Genomic DNA, 17,188 nt, shown 5'->3' with positions numbered 1-17,188 from the left:
TTCTAGCACTAATGGAAGGCTTACTCATACATTCTAGTACATGCCTCCAATCCAGCAATTGGGATGCTGAGGTAGAATGATTTCCAGTCTCAAGAACAGAGACATGAAAACCATCACAGGTTAAGAGCACATATGTGTCTTCTGACCGTGAGTTCCAATCCTTGGTCTTCTCGCTCATGTAATTCTGAAGTTATAAGGAAACTTTGCCTTTAAGAACAAACATGAGAGTCACAGATGCAGTCTGAAGGTTGAACAACTTCTGGCATTCTGTAGCACAGTCAGATGATTGTGCTTGAATAATATTTTGGATATGTCAAAACTTATAAGAAAGGTTTGCAATGTTCCTTCCCCAATGAAATGGTGCACATCTACAGTGAAGGGCAGACAAAGCCTGTGCTGGACTGAAATAATTTGTGAGCATATGTAATAAGTCACACATATAGAGAGGAATGATAAATGTTGGAGGAATGAGTCAGCTTTGTCTTAGAGTCAATATTATACAACATACCAAATGTTACAGCATAACACACATAAGGAATAAATAGCATTGCTCCATTGCAGCAGTTTCTTCTGAAATGTTTGCTGTGATGCTGTACAACTGCACAGCTGTCACCTATTTCAGTGGGAACAGTAGAAGTCTCACACTGAAGCCAAGGGCTTCTGTCAGCAGCAGTCAGGACTGCATGGCCACCTGGTGCTTCTTGTACAACCGTAGCTCAGGGATAAAGGCACTGTCCTAACATAGTCTCTTTATTAGAATGTGTGTGAGTCCTTGAATTTAGAGTAGGAAGCCTAAAGCTGGTTCAGAAAGAATTAGATGAAGCAAAAGCTGACTGTCCTTTAAAAAAAAACAGGGAGATGCTGTTTAAGTAAAAATAAGAAATCAATATTTTCAATTTTATTTTTTGCAGAGTAAAAGCGAGCAAATTACGGTGCGGCATCTGACATCAGGAAACTGGGAAGTGATAAGGATCTTGGCCTATGATGAAACAACTCAAAAAATGTGATTGTTTTTGCTTCTCTACATGGGCTGGCCATCAACATTGTCAAGTGCAATCTTTTCTATTATTAGAGAATTATTCTACACCGGTTGTTCAAACAAGCAACCTATGTAATAATAACCTTCTCTTTAAAAGCATTGTCTTGGAGCTGGACCAGGTACTACTCTTGTAGAGGACCAAGGTTCAGTTTCTAGTACCCATATCAGAAGTCTCATAACTACTTGTAATTCCAGCCCCAGGGAAATCCGATGCCTTTGTTTGTCTTCGTGGGTACTTGCATGCACATGCAACTATACACCCAGATACGTATAAATACAAATACATCTTAAAATTGTTAACCCTGCTTCATTCCCAGATACTGCACATAGACCCAGATCTACCACATACTCATAAGACATTGGAAAAGCTTAAGAAGCAGAGTGATTATCTTACAAACAAGACAGATGCATTTCCTAGATACAACAAATTCCCATGTCTAAATAAGAAAGCAGTCACTGCCTATATTTTTGAAGGGTTAAAAAATTCAAGTGAAAATTAAGGTTGATGGAAATAAATCTACCTCTAACACTTTTGCTATTTTTTTTCCCCGAACAGTTACTTTCTGAGCACAGAATTTTCTCCCCGAGGGAGGCAGCTATACAGGTATGTGATATGAACGCTTTTCTTCCAGGTTGGCTTTTCTGAGGCTAAGACCACAAAGTAACAGTGGCATGGAAAAAAACTCAGATTATTTTCAATATGGTGAGGGGAAACCCAGTCTCAGTATGACAACCACAGACACTTGGTCTTTTCTTTTGCCTGTGGACCTCTGGAAACTAAGGAAGCTACACACGAAACAGAATTTTCTCTCTTGATGTTTACTTTTTTTCTTCCTTCTCTCCTTCCTTTTTTTCTCTTTTATTTGTGGATAACAAAAAAATGCAACTCTCATTTCAGAGAGAAGAAAAGAAAATTTATTTCAGAGCCAAATGTGAATGGCTATAGCAAGGAAACACAGATTTAGGTCACCTCAAGTACAAAATTCCAACGAGGTAACAGTTTTACAGAACTTTTATAGTAACAGGACAAAGAAAGTCATAAATCAAGATAACTTTTCAGGTTCATCCAAGGAAATTTCAGATAGACAACTTACTATAAGTCTGGGGAATCTGTGCTATAGGTCTCAAGTGTCAGTATCTGGTAACATTATTAATTTAGAATTTGATGAAATTTAGAAGTCTATTCATACAATCCAAAGGGATTTACCTAATAGTCATACAATGTTAGTTCATATACATTAGTTCATAAATGGCTCTTAGAATGGCTAAAATAGCCCAAGATTATTTGGCTCTGATCCTGCAACATCATAACTTCTCCACAATCACTGAACTGTTAAGCAGGCATTGAAGTCGACACATGTTCAATGCAGCTTCTTCCTTGAAAATTTTGTTCACACTGCAAACACACCACAATGAAGATATGACAAAGCTGAATCTAGTTTTCTTTTTTCTCCCATTACTTCATTGACTTTACATCCTGATCACAGCCCTCCCTCTCATTCCAGCCGCCCCTCACACAGCTCCTCCCCCTCCCCCGACCTCTTCCCTTTTCCTCTGAGAAGGTAATGTGCTCCACTGCTTTTCACTCCCCCAACCCTTCAATCTACTTACCATGGCACAACAAATCACTGTAGGACTAGGCACATCTCTTCCCACTGAGGTGAGACAAAGCAACCAGACTAGGGGAAGGAGATCCACAGGCAAGCAATAGATTGAGGGACAGCCCTCATTCCAGTTGTTCCTGGATCACATGAAGACCAAGCTGCACATCTGCTACATATTTTATGGGGGGCTAGATTCAGCACATGCATGCTTTTTGTTTGGTAGTTCAATCTCTGGGTGACCCCAAAGATTCAGGTTAGTTGACTCTGTTGTGTTTTTATGAAGTCTCTACCCCCTCTGGGTCCCTCAGTCTTTCCCAAGGCTCCTGGAATGTTTTGCTCTGGATCTCTGCATGTTTGGTCAACTGAGGGATGGAGCCTCTCAAAGGACAGTTATGCTAAGCTCCTCTCTGAGCATCATTAATTTTCATATGGGCAATTTCTTCAAAAAGAACCTCACACTCTTTTTCCGGTCCCTTGTGTGTGACCCTCTGGGAACCTGGGAGCTATTTCCAGACACAAGATTTCAGTGTTTCTTCTTCATTTTATTTATCCACGTTTATAGTTTCATAATATTTTTGGTGCATACGTATGGCTTAATTTTTTTTACCTCTACACATTACAGACATTTTCATATTTTCCTAGCAATAATTCCTTCTGCACCATCTCATATTGAGTTTTTTGTACATCAATCAATGTGACACAAATATAATTTATTCCTATATAACATAATAGCATGATGGATGTGTCTCTGAATACAAATTTTAGCAAGCAAAGGCTTCTTTCTCTCCTATTTTTTTCTCTTTTTTGTTCTTGTTGTCTTGAGGTTCATAAAGTTAAATGAGATTGTTGGAGAAAGTAGCTTTATTTGAATCTAGAAGGTTCCTTGCTTCACTAAAATGTAGCAACATATATGTGAATATTCACGTCTGCCCAGTATGAATAAATATGAAATTCAATTCTTCAAGGGCATAAGAACTCAGCTATTCAACATTAAAATATCTCTACATTCTGCAAACTCTCAACAGGACCTCACAAGAATGACTTTTATTTTGAGTAGGCAAAGGGCCTATTATTTCCGGATTCTACATGTACATTCTAATTTCCATTTCACACACCCGTTTTAAAACATGTCAAGTCTGCTGTGGTTTATTCTCAGTGGAAATTCACCCTGTTTGAAGAAGTTTTACTCTCCTTACCAAGTAGCCTATACTTTTTGTTTTGAAAGTAAAAATGTATATAAGGTAATGGGGATCGAAAGTGCTCACTTCAACCATGGAGACTGGAGTTTGGACTTTTGACTCCTATAAAAAAAAAAAAAAAAAAAAAAGCCAGGTAGAAGAGAATCCAGCATTGGAGATGTGAAGATGTCTGGTTCCCAGAGCAAGCTGGCTTGCTAAACTAGCCAGAATAAGCAAGCTTGGAGAGACTGTCCAATTAAATGAAATGGAAACCATTTCATTGTACAAATGTGTACATATACAGAAGCACATACCCTGAAGAACAACATCTTTCACATTCACAATGGGTCTCCTTACCACAACAAAATTAAGAAAAAGTCTCCTGACATAAGCTCTCAGATCAATCAAATATAGATAACTCACCATTAAGACTCTAGGTTATGTAAAGTTGACAATGAAAACTAACCCTCACAGCCATGAACAATGTTTTAGAGATGTACATCATATTTTTGTCCTTTCATTAAAAACAAACAAAAACAAAGAAACAAAACTACTAAAAGAAATGAACAATGGAGATAAGCACTGGTGAAGGTCAGTGGATGAATTTATTTGAGGCTTTTTGCTCTTATAAGTCTAAATGAGACTTGAATCATGTCTATTTAGATGTGTATGGTTACTTGTCTTGTGACTGCACCATAGCAATCAATTTGCCAATGACCTGGACTAGAGCAGTGAACTTGCTATAAAAAGAATAAAGTGCCAACAAGTGTCCTCTTACAAGTGGCTCATGGAGTATCAGTTAGCTTGATCATAAGATGGAATTTGATCAAGAAAACTCAGTCAGTGTTTTGCTTGACCTGTACAAAGATCAGTTGTTGATTTAATTAATGGAAGAATCAGAACTGTTACCAAATCTAGTGTTAGTATTTTTGTCTAAATGCATTGTATTTTTTGTTTCAGGGTGTCATAGTCTGAGAAATGTAAAAGAGAGCTGGGGAGATACTCAGTGGGCAAAGTGCTTATTTTATAAGCCTAAGAATCTGAGTTCTGATCCAAAGCACCCATATTTAAAGTGGCTATGCATGCTTGTAATCATTGTCCTGAATGGGTAGAGACACAGGAAGATTTCTGTAGCTTTCTAGACAGACAGTATAGCTGAAATAGCAAGCTTTGCTTTCTGTGATAGACTCTGTCTAAAACACGTAAAGAGCAGAGAAATAGAGGGTAACACCCAATGTCTGCTTTTGGTTCCTGCACATGCACTCACAGAAGATTACCCCTAAATTCATATGCATATTACATATAAACACACACTAAATAAGTTAAGTCTTAAATACCAGTGTGAATCTCTGTTGAGCTTGAATTCAAAAGCTTTGTGGAAGAAGACAGAAAGACATTGGCTTCAAATCTTAGTGTTACTAAGCCAGAGTGAACTTTATGCAACCCAGACACTTGCTAACTCTCTCTAGAATGATGATTGGACATCACTGCAGATATATTTAATAAAACTGAAATTGTGGGGCTGGAGAGATGGCTCAGTGGTTAAGAGCATTGACTGTTCTTTCAGAGGTCATGAGTTTGATTCCCTGCAACCACATGGAAGCTCATAGCCATCTGTAATGAATGCCCTCTTCTGGTGTGTCTGGAGACAGCTACAATGTACACATATACATAAATAAAAGTCTTTTTAAAAAGTGAATTGTGTCCTAAAATGGTTTAAATGACAAAATTTATAACCATAGTTCAAATAAATTTATCTAATTTTTTTACAAGTCATTGCAGAATGAATTTTTAGGTGCCCCATGTCCATGTATTGTGATGATTTCCCAGAATTTCAAGTATGAAATTGTAACTCTGATGTCTGCGAATAACCCAAACCAGAGCTTCTTCTCCCAACCTTGTGTCCACTCTAATACTTCTTCACTTTTTCCTAGGACTGTCATATATTACACTTCAAAATCAATATAGTTACTATTCATGCATGCAGATATATCTAAAATTATATTCTATTCTGAAATGTGGTTGAGAATACTTTGTTCAAATAAGTATATTAGTATATTTTAATTATGCACAGTTTTTCAGTATGACATTTTTATACATGCATATAATGTATTTAAGTCACATTTACTTACCTTGGACTCTCTCAGTTTTGTTGATGTTCTTCCTTCTTTCAAGCTACTTCATGTAGTAGTATGTGTTGGGGGAAGAATAGGCCAGATACAGAGAGAGATAGTTTTCCTAGGATTATTTACAGGATCATGAACAACTTGTGTGTGTCTAAACCATGGAAGGAAATGTCTCTCTTTCTCTTAAGAGCCATTAGCTGTCAATAACTCCCCAGGACATTCATCATGAGTACTCCTCTATTTCAGGAAAAAAGAAAGCATATGTTTTTCATGTTTTCTGACCTAAAGCACCATGATCATAAAATATAGACAAAAACTTTTCTGTTGACCTTGAATGTCAGTAGTATTTCACTCAGTGCCCATTTTTAATAAGACAAGTTAGGATAGTGAATGTTTAGACTGTTGAGGTTACAAAGTTATGACCTTCATTTAAAGAGAGGTTAAGAAACAATTATTCATCTTGTGGGTTGATATTTACTGAGAATTACTCATCTTAGCCTCTAAGTATAAATTTTCTTCTAGAGTGCACATATAAAAAAAATAAGAACTAGAGATACCTCAGCATGTAAAGTCTGTACTGCACTTGCAGAAGACTAGGGTTCAGTTCCAAGAAACCAGATGCCCTCTTCTGGCTTCAAGTATCCATCCATACATGCACACACACTTATAGGCATACACAAAAACAAAAATAAAATAAATATTAAAAGGGGAAATGGAGTTAACAATGAATTATAATGAATCCCATGGGAATTAATATATTTAGTCATATCCACCTACTACTTATATGCACATACTATAGTATTATTTTTATTATCCAGAAAAAACCCATATATGTTTTAACTTTAATGATGGAAAGTGAATTTGCAAGTGTTAGATAAATCATAACTTACAAGGAATTTTCACAGGAGGTCTCAGGCAACTTTTCTATTTGACTACATTTAAATGTTGATGCCATTATTTCAAGGATCTATATTAACAATATTTCTCATTTTTGTTTTATTTTTCTAGTGCTTCTACTGAGGGACTATTGAATCGTGATTGCATCTCATGCAACTTTATGAAAGAAGATTGCACGTACTTTGATGCCAGCTTTAGTCCCATGAATCAACATTTCTTGTTATTCTGTGAAGGTTAGATAGTATGTGCTTTTCAATAGGATTGATTGCATACACTTAGTTTAACCAGTTTACATTACTATCATTAATAGGTGTTTATATTTTCTGAGATTTGAGCTTAGTCCACCATTTCACCTAGAAGAGGCCAAAAGAGGGCATCAGGTTTTCTGGAGCTGGAGTAGGTGGTTGTGAGCTTCTCAACTTGAGTACTGGGAACTGAATCTAACTGCTGAGCCATATCTCTAATACCCTCAAAATAAAAATCTTTAGAAATTTAAAAATTAAAGTAGATGTATATCAAAATGGGTACGCAAAGAGGTGGGCAATTATTCTGACAAAACCACAGTATAATCATAATTTACCTATTTTTTAGAAAATGCCTTCCTCAGAAGAAATAGTTTTAGTCTTAGGAGATGAGGATTTTAATGGGAACGATAGAGTCAACTCCACTGGAGAAACAATTTCCTTGTAAGATTGAGGACATGAACTTGATTCCCAGAAGTAACATTAAAAATATGTTGAGTATGATGTAGTAGACTTACAATCCCAGTGCTGACACAGGTAGATACCCCAGGGTTTACTGGTATCCAGCATCATCTACTTGTCCAATTTCAAGCCAGGAAGGGAAATGATTTAAAAAAAATTAAACATCAATGGCAACTGAAGAGTCATGCCCAAGGTTGTCCTTTGACCTCCACCACCTGCACCTGAGAGCAAGCAGGCACACACATGCATGTGAGCGCAGACACACACACACACATACACAGGAACATGTTCACACACAGAACCCACACTCTTTCATATAAAGATTTTGGATTTGTATGAACTCACTTTCTCTTCTCCTCCTCATTTGGTGCTGACTAATGGTTCCCACCACTTATTTCTTCTTTTGTCTTATGACATCACAGCAAAACCTCACATGGATGAATCTTCCAAGAATGTATCAAAAATAATCTCTTTCCCTTTAACGTGGTTCTATACTTTTCAGAAACAAAACTGAATTTATACATCTTCTTGAAATGTAATGAGTAGCATGAATTCAGTTTATTTTGTTTCTGTTTCATTGTATTTTAATATATAGTATTTCCATTTAGAAAAAGAAACTCTGTCATGTTGTCTTTATGGTAAGCATATCTTAGATGTTGCTATGGTATTTATTTATTTGTTGTATGTGTGTATCTATGTATGTGTACATGGAATGATGCATATGTGGAAGTCAGAGGACAGCTTAGGAATCAGTTCTCTCCTTCCACCATTGGCTTGGCAGCAAGCACATTTGTACATTCAGTCATCTTAAAAAAAAAAACTTTACATGTATATTTTTAAATTCTAGGTCCAAAGGTCCCAATGGTCAGCCTTCACAACACAGAAGACCCATCAAGTGAGTACCAGAGAGGCAGGTTTGAAAGTAATATTTGGCTGTCATCTCGGGCAAACTGGAGTTTTTTGGGTTTGTTTTGTTGTTGTTGTTTTGTTTGTTTCTTTTTTCTTTTTTTATTCTGTATTTCATACTCTCTAGAATCTTCCTCCATGGGATCTTCAGCACAAGAAATGCTTTGTAGAGGATCTTAAATTGATTTTATATATGTTAGTAGAACAGTAAAGTGAGTGGTTTGATCATCTTGCAGCTTAGGTTAGAACTTGACAATTGCTGAATCTAAACCCATGAAAAAAGATGGCCAGTTATGTGCATTCCCACCTACTTGTCACTGAATTTCTAGATTATTTGTTCAGCCCTATGTAGGTTATGTTCCATTCTAATGCTTTTTATAGATATTATGGCATTTCATACGTCACAAACATATCTATTTATATTGAAAACACTATTTGCTTGTTTGACTTAGCGGTAGAGGGCCATGAGTTCCCTTCTTATTCTGGGAAAAACATGTTTTATTTCATTGGTTAAGGTAATATCAAATCCGGTGATAATGATAAAATATTTGCAGAAATTATAAGCTGGACAGTGGTGGCGCATGCCTTTAATACCAGCACTTGGGAGGCAGAGGGAGGTGGATTTCTGAGTTCGAGGCCAGCCCGGTCTACAGAGTGAGTTCCAGGAAAGCCAGGGCTACACAGAGAAACCCTTTCTTGGAAAAAAAATTAGAAAACATTTTATGTGGTTTATTCTATTGTATTTGTACTAGATGTGCAGACATCCATATATATATAATCACATATGTCGATTTATTTTATTTGTATATTTAGCCAACTTTATTTGCAAACCATGTTATCAAATAATGCAGCATAGCCTCATTGATGAGATGGTTATGTGTTTAACTTAAAATAGAATAGTAAAAACTTAAAATAGACTGAATGAGTAAGTATATGAGTAAGTCAATTTTCTTTCAAGGTTTAGTAATTCATTTTTATTTTATTTTATGTGTATGTATGTGCATTTATATGCTTAATGTATGTACATACGCTATATGAGTACAGCAGTTCCGATGGAGGTACCAGGCATTAGATCTCCTGAAACAATGATTACAGTCAGTTATGAGCTGCCCAGTATGAGTCTAAGAAGTAAATCCAGGTCCTCTACAAGAGCAATATGCACTCTTAACTGGTGAGCCATCTCTCCAGTACCCTGCTGAGCTAAACTTAGAATGAATGTCCTCATTAAATTGTGTTCTCATCCCTGTCTGTCAGCTTTGTTTTCTAAATTTGCAAAGTCAGACTTCTTATGCTCTAGTAGGCTCTATAATCTTTTAAATTTACTTTTATTTATATGAATGTGAATATATGCTCAGTTTGTCAAAGTGCCAGTGGAGGTTAAAAGTGTGTCACATCTCCTAGAAATGGACTTAAGAGCTGCTGGTTGTGAGCTACTTGGTATGGCTGTTGAGAACTGAGCTTAGATCTTCTGTAAAAACAGTATTCATTCTTTACCTCTGAGTTCCGGCAATATAAGCTATATAATATTAATAATAACTTTTGACAGGTTAACTCATTTAAGTCAGGGAGCATTCCTGAGATAATTTATTGTATTATTTTATTTTACATGCAAAGAAACTGAGTTGCAGACAGCTGAAAGTACTTAGCTAGAGTCATATGATTACTTAACAGAGCCAGAAATCAAATGAGCAATCTGAGCTTAGAATAATTGTTTATTATGGTTTATCATGAGTCACATGTAGCTGTGCAGCCACCTTCTTCAGATGGTCATATAGTTGTAAATGTGTCAAACTGGAAGGAGTGTGCCATCCTAAGAAAAGAAAAACAGCCAATGCTCAGCCAGTTGAACCGCATAGAAATGCATCACCTGTTCCCATGAACATGGGTCCTGGGTTAGTGTTGTTTTCTCGTATAGCTGAAAAATAGCTTATCATCAATTTCAATTTTTATTTCCTTCGTTATGCCCATCTTCAGACTCCATTTAAAAGGGCTATGGTAAATAATTGAATCCACTTACTACTCATAGCAAAGATAATTATGTTAGACAGAGGTAACCCTTTTATTTCTTTACATATTGTCCTTTGCAACATGTGTAGGAGTTAAAATAGCCTATATTGAGATTAATTGAAAGAACCTACATACTACTTTGATTAAATGCTATAATATGCATAATTCATAGAAATAGCACATTTCTAAAATCAGCCCGTGTCTTGATTTAGTGATAAATATTTTGGTTATCAGGGCAACAGATTTGGAGAACTTACTTATGAATGCAGTACCCAAGTAGAGAGAGAAAGAAAAATAGAAAAGAAATTTAATTTTGCAGATAGAAAATCATTGTATGAGATGACTCCATCATAACTTTCTTCTGAGACCAGAAACATAGCAGATAATAGCTATGAAGATCATTTTCCTTGTAGACAAAGAGGCAAAAACACTTACATTAGAAGATGTATTTCTAATGTGGCAGCCCTTGGTGTCACACTGCATATTTAATCTCTGTCAAAGAATGACTCAAGGAAAGTCTTTATGAGATATGTATTATTTAATTTTACCTCATTGTTACAAAGCCTTGTTTTTATAACACTGCTGAAAATTAAAGAACATTTCTCCTTACCCCCCAAAAATATTGATAGTGTTCCCAACAAAAAATCAATTCTGATTGCCTTTTGATCAAGACGTACAAATTTTTAATTGGCTGGGTGAACCAAGTTTGGGTACTTGCTTTACTTTTTAAGGACAATTATTTAGGGAAACAACGTTTTCTACTCAATGACAAGAGGGTCTGTGGGTTGTTTAAAAAAGAAACATCAATGAGGCAATCTTAGCTGTTCTCAGAGCAATATGTAGTAAAATATGCCTTGAGAAGAAAACTGTGAAAATTAAAGTGATACTATTTAAAGAAAATGAAACAAAACAGTAAATAAAACATCATCTCACTATCTTTTTAAATAAATTAATAAAATGAAAGCCTTATTTAATGAACATTGTATACAAAGAGACTCTCATAGTTTTTTAATCAGAAACATAAAGAGCAACAAACATTTAAGAACACAACAAAATCTTCAGCCATCAGTGTTTCATATATTCTTTTTCTTCTTGGCAATTAAAGCTGAGTAAAAATAATGTAAGTATAAATTTATATAACAGAGATATTGATGATTGTACATTATATAAAACTGTAAGAAGGAACAAGGGGCAAAACTAAGGTATTGTAATACCTTCCTAGTGTACACAAAGAGCCAAGTTTAATCACTATTGCCTTATAACCTGGGCATGGTGACTCATTCCTGTGATCCTAGCAGAGATAGAGGTAAGATGATAAGAAATTCAAGCCTTCATAGGTAGCACATTCAAGATTAATCTGAGATTATGACATTCTGTCTCAAAAAAAAAAAATGACAAAACACAAGAGAATTGTCTCAGTTCTTTACTGAGTTCTTACATTACATTTAGAGTTCTTACATTAATATGAGAACCTTTCAGGTGAGTTTTGGTTTTGTTGTTTCTCTTTTAATATTTTTCAAATGCTCTATTCTGTGTATTATGGACTTCATATGTTGCACAAATACAATTTTGACCTTGTTAATGCTTGAAACACTCCCTTCTCTCTATTTCTGTCCATATTCACTCAATTTTCTCACAGTGAGAGATGTGTACAGTAAGCTCACTTTTTAGAAGGTTTTCTGTCCATGGACAGGTCCATCCCACTGCTCCAGTCTTAGGGGATGTGCAGTTTTCCTGTCAGTCCTAGGGCAAGCAGTGCATCCCATAGCAAGAATGAGGAGCAAAGCTCCCTACCTGTGTGTCTTTTCTTCTGTTTGCGTGGCCAACAGCATTCCATTATAGGGGCTTCCCCTTAAACACCATCTTCTGCCCTCCAAATACCAATAATTTGTGACTTTGGGGGATACACTCCTCCATGATTTTGGTAGAGAGGTAATGGGGCGTAGGGTTCCTGTCTCTCTGTTGGCCATTGCAGTCTTCTCTGTCCCTAATTTCAGACATGTCTGTTTCTTTTACTTTGTCTCTTTCCATCCTTCCTTGTCTCACTTCATGTGTCTTCCATCACTTTCATTTACTTCCTATTTATTCTTTTCTCAATTCTTTTCCCCCTTCTGAACTCCTTCACACTATCCTGTTTCACGCTGTTCTGTTCTCATTATCCGTTTTTTGTTCACTGATCTCTACATTTACTTGAATGCCTTAGCTTTACCCCATCTTATATTGTTTGATGAGGACAAGTCATGTTTACTAAAACCTATTTTCTGAATTATTGTAATATATGGTGTACCCATACTATTTGGAAATGTTTTAAATCTTTCATAACTTTTTTTTAAAACTACAATTGTGTTCTCTCTTCTCATAGAGGGATATTTATTTTATAAGTAAGTTAATTCCATTTAATACAATAGAAAATTTTCAACTGCTGTTTCAGTGATATAATTAGTTTACTTGTAATTATGTTTTCCTCCACTGGTAATTTATAATAAGTTATATGAAATTACTACTATAATGCTCCCATGTTGGTCCTACTAGATGTTCTTACTCATTTACTTAATTATTAATTGTAACACAATAATGTAGAGCCCATTTATAAAACAAAATAGTAAATATGATTTATATTTAAAGGTATAAAGACAAAAATTTAAAAAACTTTAATGTCAAGTTATTTGCACTAACATTTTCAAGAGATGCTGGCATCTTGTATATGCAAAATGTAGTTGTTTTATCTAGAACTATTCAGTGTGTTTTTATAATAGTGTTGAAAGTATGAATGGTTAATGTTAATGGACTATACAGAGTAAAATTTTGCAAGTAAGTAAGTGAGATTCCTCAGTGGGTAAAAGTATTTGCTGTCAAGTTTATGAGTTCAATTCCCCAGGCATAAATGTTGTAGAAAAGAACTTCCAAGATTTGTCCTCTAACCTCCATATGTATGCCTGTGTATGCCCGTGTCTGTACACACATCGATATATACCACTAGATAAATAAATGAAAATGTAATCATGTTTTTTTGAAATATGAATACATACTTTATAACATTTATTATAAAATGTTGTAATAGCTTCTTTAAAAATGTGCTACCATTTAAATAACACAGGCTGGCTGAGTTTTAGGAAGATCAGAAAACATATTCTCCACAATCTGTTATTGGGAAGATATGTAATAAGCAGAAATTTGTTGGGAAAAAGATCATACGTAACAGTCATAATTCAGTGGAATAAACAGAAAGAAATTGATTGTGATACAATGTGATCATTTCTCTTGGTTTCTGAGGCTGAGGATGGAATTTGTCGTAAGACACTCACCTAGCATGGGTGAGGCCCTAGGGTCTATTCCCAGTACAGCAAACAACACCAGCAGGGAAGCTTATAGGTTACTATAATATGCAGATGATTAAAATGTTAAAAATACAAGAAAGCTGAATAAAACAAATGAGATGTTGTCTTATAAATAAAATTAATGAACACAAAACAGTTTCAAAGTAAACAAATTGTGAGTGGATATTGTCAAAGGAAGTATCAATAATGTGGTTTGCAACATTAGCCAAAGAAACCTTCCAAAAATACACATAAAAGTGAAACTGGTTGATGACTTCTGTTGACAATGGGTCAGTATCTATGTCACATCTCTGGCTGTTAAAAGACAGACAATAGGTCTTGTTAAAAATAAATGAAAATGTAGTAGACAGAAATTACAAAAATACTATTAAAATTTAAAAAGTGAATAAAAATTTGAATGAGGTAAATTCTAGTAAAAACAAACAAACAAACAACAAACATATTAATGGACAGAAAAATCAAACGGTAAAAGGCCCATGATAAAGGAGAAAACACTACACAAGTATTAATCTACTCCATTGGGCACGACAATGGTAAAATGTAACTATATGTATTTCATCAGACAGGAAGTAAACTGAATACCATGGAAGCAAATAGGTAACATGCTTAGTTTAGAAAACTAAAGGCTTCATTAGTATGTTCTATATAATGCTTAAGGAAGGTACCACCAAACTTACACAAGCTGTTTCAGAAAATAGAGATCAAGGCAAAGACAGTGGTACACACACACACCTAAGCAGAGGCAGGACAATTCCAGATTGGAGATAATTTGAGGCTGGACAAAAAGGGTCAAAATCAAGAAGGGGCACATAATGACACCCTGTTGAAGAATCAAATTAAGCTAAAGAAGGAGGAGGAGGAGGAGGAGGAGGAGGAAGAAAAAGAAGAGGAGAAAGAAGAGAAAGAGGAGGAAGGGGAAGAGGAGGAAGAAAAGGAGGAAGAGGAGGAAGAGAAGGAGGAAGAGGAGGAGGAGGAGGAAGAGAAGGAGGAAGAATAGGAGGAGGAAGAGGAGGAGGAGGAAGAGGAAGAGGAGGAAGAGGAAGAGGAGGAAGAGGAGGAAGAGGAGGAGGAGGAAGAGGAAGAGGAGGAAGAGGAGGAGGAGGAGGAGGAGGAGGAGAAAGAGGAGGAGGAAGAGGAGGAGGAGGAAGAGGAGAATAGAATAATCCTGGCTGAAACACTCCAGTGGGTGAATTGCTTACCTTGTCAGTACAAGGTCCTGAGTTCAGTCCTCAGAATTGTCATGAGCATTGTGGGTTGCACTGATCATCCCAGTCTGAGGAGGCAGAGATTGGGTGATCCCTGGGGGCTCTTTGGCCAGTAAGAGACCCTATCTCAGACAAAAACATAAAGGCAGAAGACAGTCAAGGAACCATATTGGGTTATTCTGTGTCCTCTACAAGATAGATACAGTGCCACCACCCCCTCTCCCAATACACAGGGGGGAGAGAGAGAGAGAGAGAGAGAGAGAGAGAGAGAGAGAGACTGAGAGAGAGAACGAGAAACTCATGAATTTAGAGTTGATACTCCTTTACTACATATTATATTTATTATGTATTAAATGACAAACATTTTATGATTATACAATGTCTACTCATTTCATATTACTGAAATAACCAAATTCAATAGAACTTATTTATGTAAGAATCACAAAGAATTTTGGAAAAATAATGATAAATTTGACAAACAATTAATGATTCAGTCATAGTACCTTCAAATGAGCAATAAAACAATGTAAAGGGAATGCCTGAATTTTACGACAATATCCACAAGTCCTACATCCACAATATCCACTATAGCAGGCATCATGTGTAACACTGAAAGACAGATGCTCCTGTGAGATCCAGGAAGGTAAGCTTCCTTTCTCCAGCCCTTTCTATACAACATTCTGTTAGCATAGATAGCCATGACAAAAGCAAGAATTGTAACAGTAAAACTGCCTTTATTTGAAGAAGACATAGTTGTAAATAAAAAGCTTTCTTTTTAAGAAAATAAGCCATTTCTATCAATTACAAAAAACTTTTAAAAAGAGCAAACATATGATTCAGATATATATATATATATATATATATATATATATATATGTATATATGTACAAAATTCAGATATATTAAAAACACAATAATGATTAAAAGTAGTTTAAAATACTTAGCATAATATTGGCATAATACCTAGAAATTATCTAGTTAAAATATATGTTTCATAGAATAAAAACTATACTATATGTCTGGAAAATATCAAAATGCAGGTAACTACACACACACACACACACACAGGTTCCCTTATATTAGCATGTAAAATATCCCCAGATGGATTTTTATATTATCAAAATGCAAATAAAATTTTAGCAAGTTGATTATATACTTTTATGGTCAATCAACTTAAAAAGGTAAATTACTTTTATTTATTCATTGTGTGGCATCTTCATGTCAGAGCACATATTCACACATTAGAAGACAATGTGCCCTTTTTCCTACCACATGGGTCCTTAGGATCAGCCTTGGCCACTAAGGCTACAGGACATATAACTTTACCTGCAGAGCCATCTCCCAAGAAAATCAGTCAATTTCTACATCTTTATTTGATTGTTAGTATTTTGTTATCTTTCCAGTTTATCAGTGCCACTTGCAGCATCTAATACTCCATTGATCTAACTAGCAGATATTTTTTCTTAGATAATATAATCATACATCTCATATGATTGTCTGTTTAGTTTTAAAATATGTGTTTGGGCTAATTGAACAGTTGGGCTATAGTTTTAACATTCTCACCTGAGACTGATACTGTGTAGGTCATTTCTGGGTTGTTCCTTCTGACTACATTTTGTTCTGAGTTTTCATATTGGTATCTAAATGATCGAAGTTTTATCTCATTTTCAGCTACATAACTTTTGCATCATTTTAATTATTCTGAAGAAGAATAGTGGTATGATCATACTTTTATTTTTGAATCATAAATGGTAATTCTGATGTGCTGGAACAAATGGGAGGAAATTCACTGAAATGAGGAAGTTCAGTTGGAAGACACCTGCAGTGGTATAGGAGACAAAGTTGAGATTTCCCTTCATGCATGGGACAATGCCTGACAAGTAGTAGTAGCCTGATATTTCATAGTAGTGGATCGATTCCTAATTATTAGATAGAAAGTACTTGTCCATATGCCCCCTTTGTTTTACAAAATGTCTTAGTAGATTACTTTTATAATTTGCAAATTTTATGGATGCATACAATGTATTTTGACCATAGTCATGGTCAAATCATGCCTCCTTTAACTTCATGCCTCTTTTTTTCCTCTAAAACCTCACAAGTTCACTTTGTGTTGCTCAGTGAGTGTGGGGACATCTACTACAGCATGGCCAGCCCACAGGTTTACAGAGAAATATCTCCTCCTCT

At 35.5% G+C, this 17,188-nt stretch overlaps 1 protein-coding gene across 5 annotated transcripts in view; it reads left to right on the top strand.

Moving 5' to 3' along the window:
• The window catches only part of Dpp10 (dipeptidyl peptidase like 10), a 1,470,448-nt gene that overhangs the window by 1,413,298 nt on the left and 39,962 nt on the right, over positions 1 to 17,188 (top strand). For all 5 annotated transcript variants that reach the window (XM_076941051.1, XM_034513030.2, XM_076941054.1 and 2 more), the window contains 4 exons: positions 912 to 1,003; positions 1,596 to 1,643; positions 6,956 to 7,077; positions 8,396 to 8,443. In XM_076941051.1, the coding sequence (XP_076797166.1) occupies positions 912 to 1,003; positions 1,596 to 1,643; positions 6,956 to 7,077; positions 8,396 to 8,443 (310 nt within the window). The remainder of the gene's footprint in view (positions 1 to 911; positions 1,004 to 1,595; positions 1,644 to 6,955; positions 7,078 to 8,395; positions 8,444 to 17,188) is intronic.

Source organism: Arvicanthis niloticus, chromosome 10 (genome assembly GCF_011762505.2).
Source record: "Arvicanthis niloticus isolate mArvNil1 chromosome 10, mArvNil1.pat.X, whole genome shotgun sequence".
In the NCBI taxonomy this organism is placed as follows: Eukaryota; Metazoa; Chordata; class Mammalia; order Rodentia; family Muridae; genus Arvicanthis; species Arvicanthis niloticus.
Note: the sequence above shows the minus strand (reverse complement) of the source record. Positions and strands in the feature narration are given on the sequence as shown.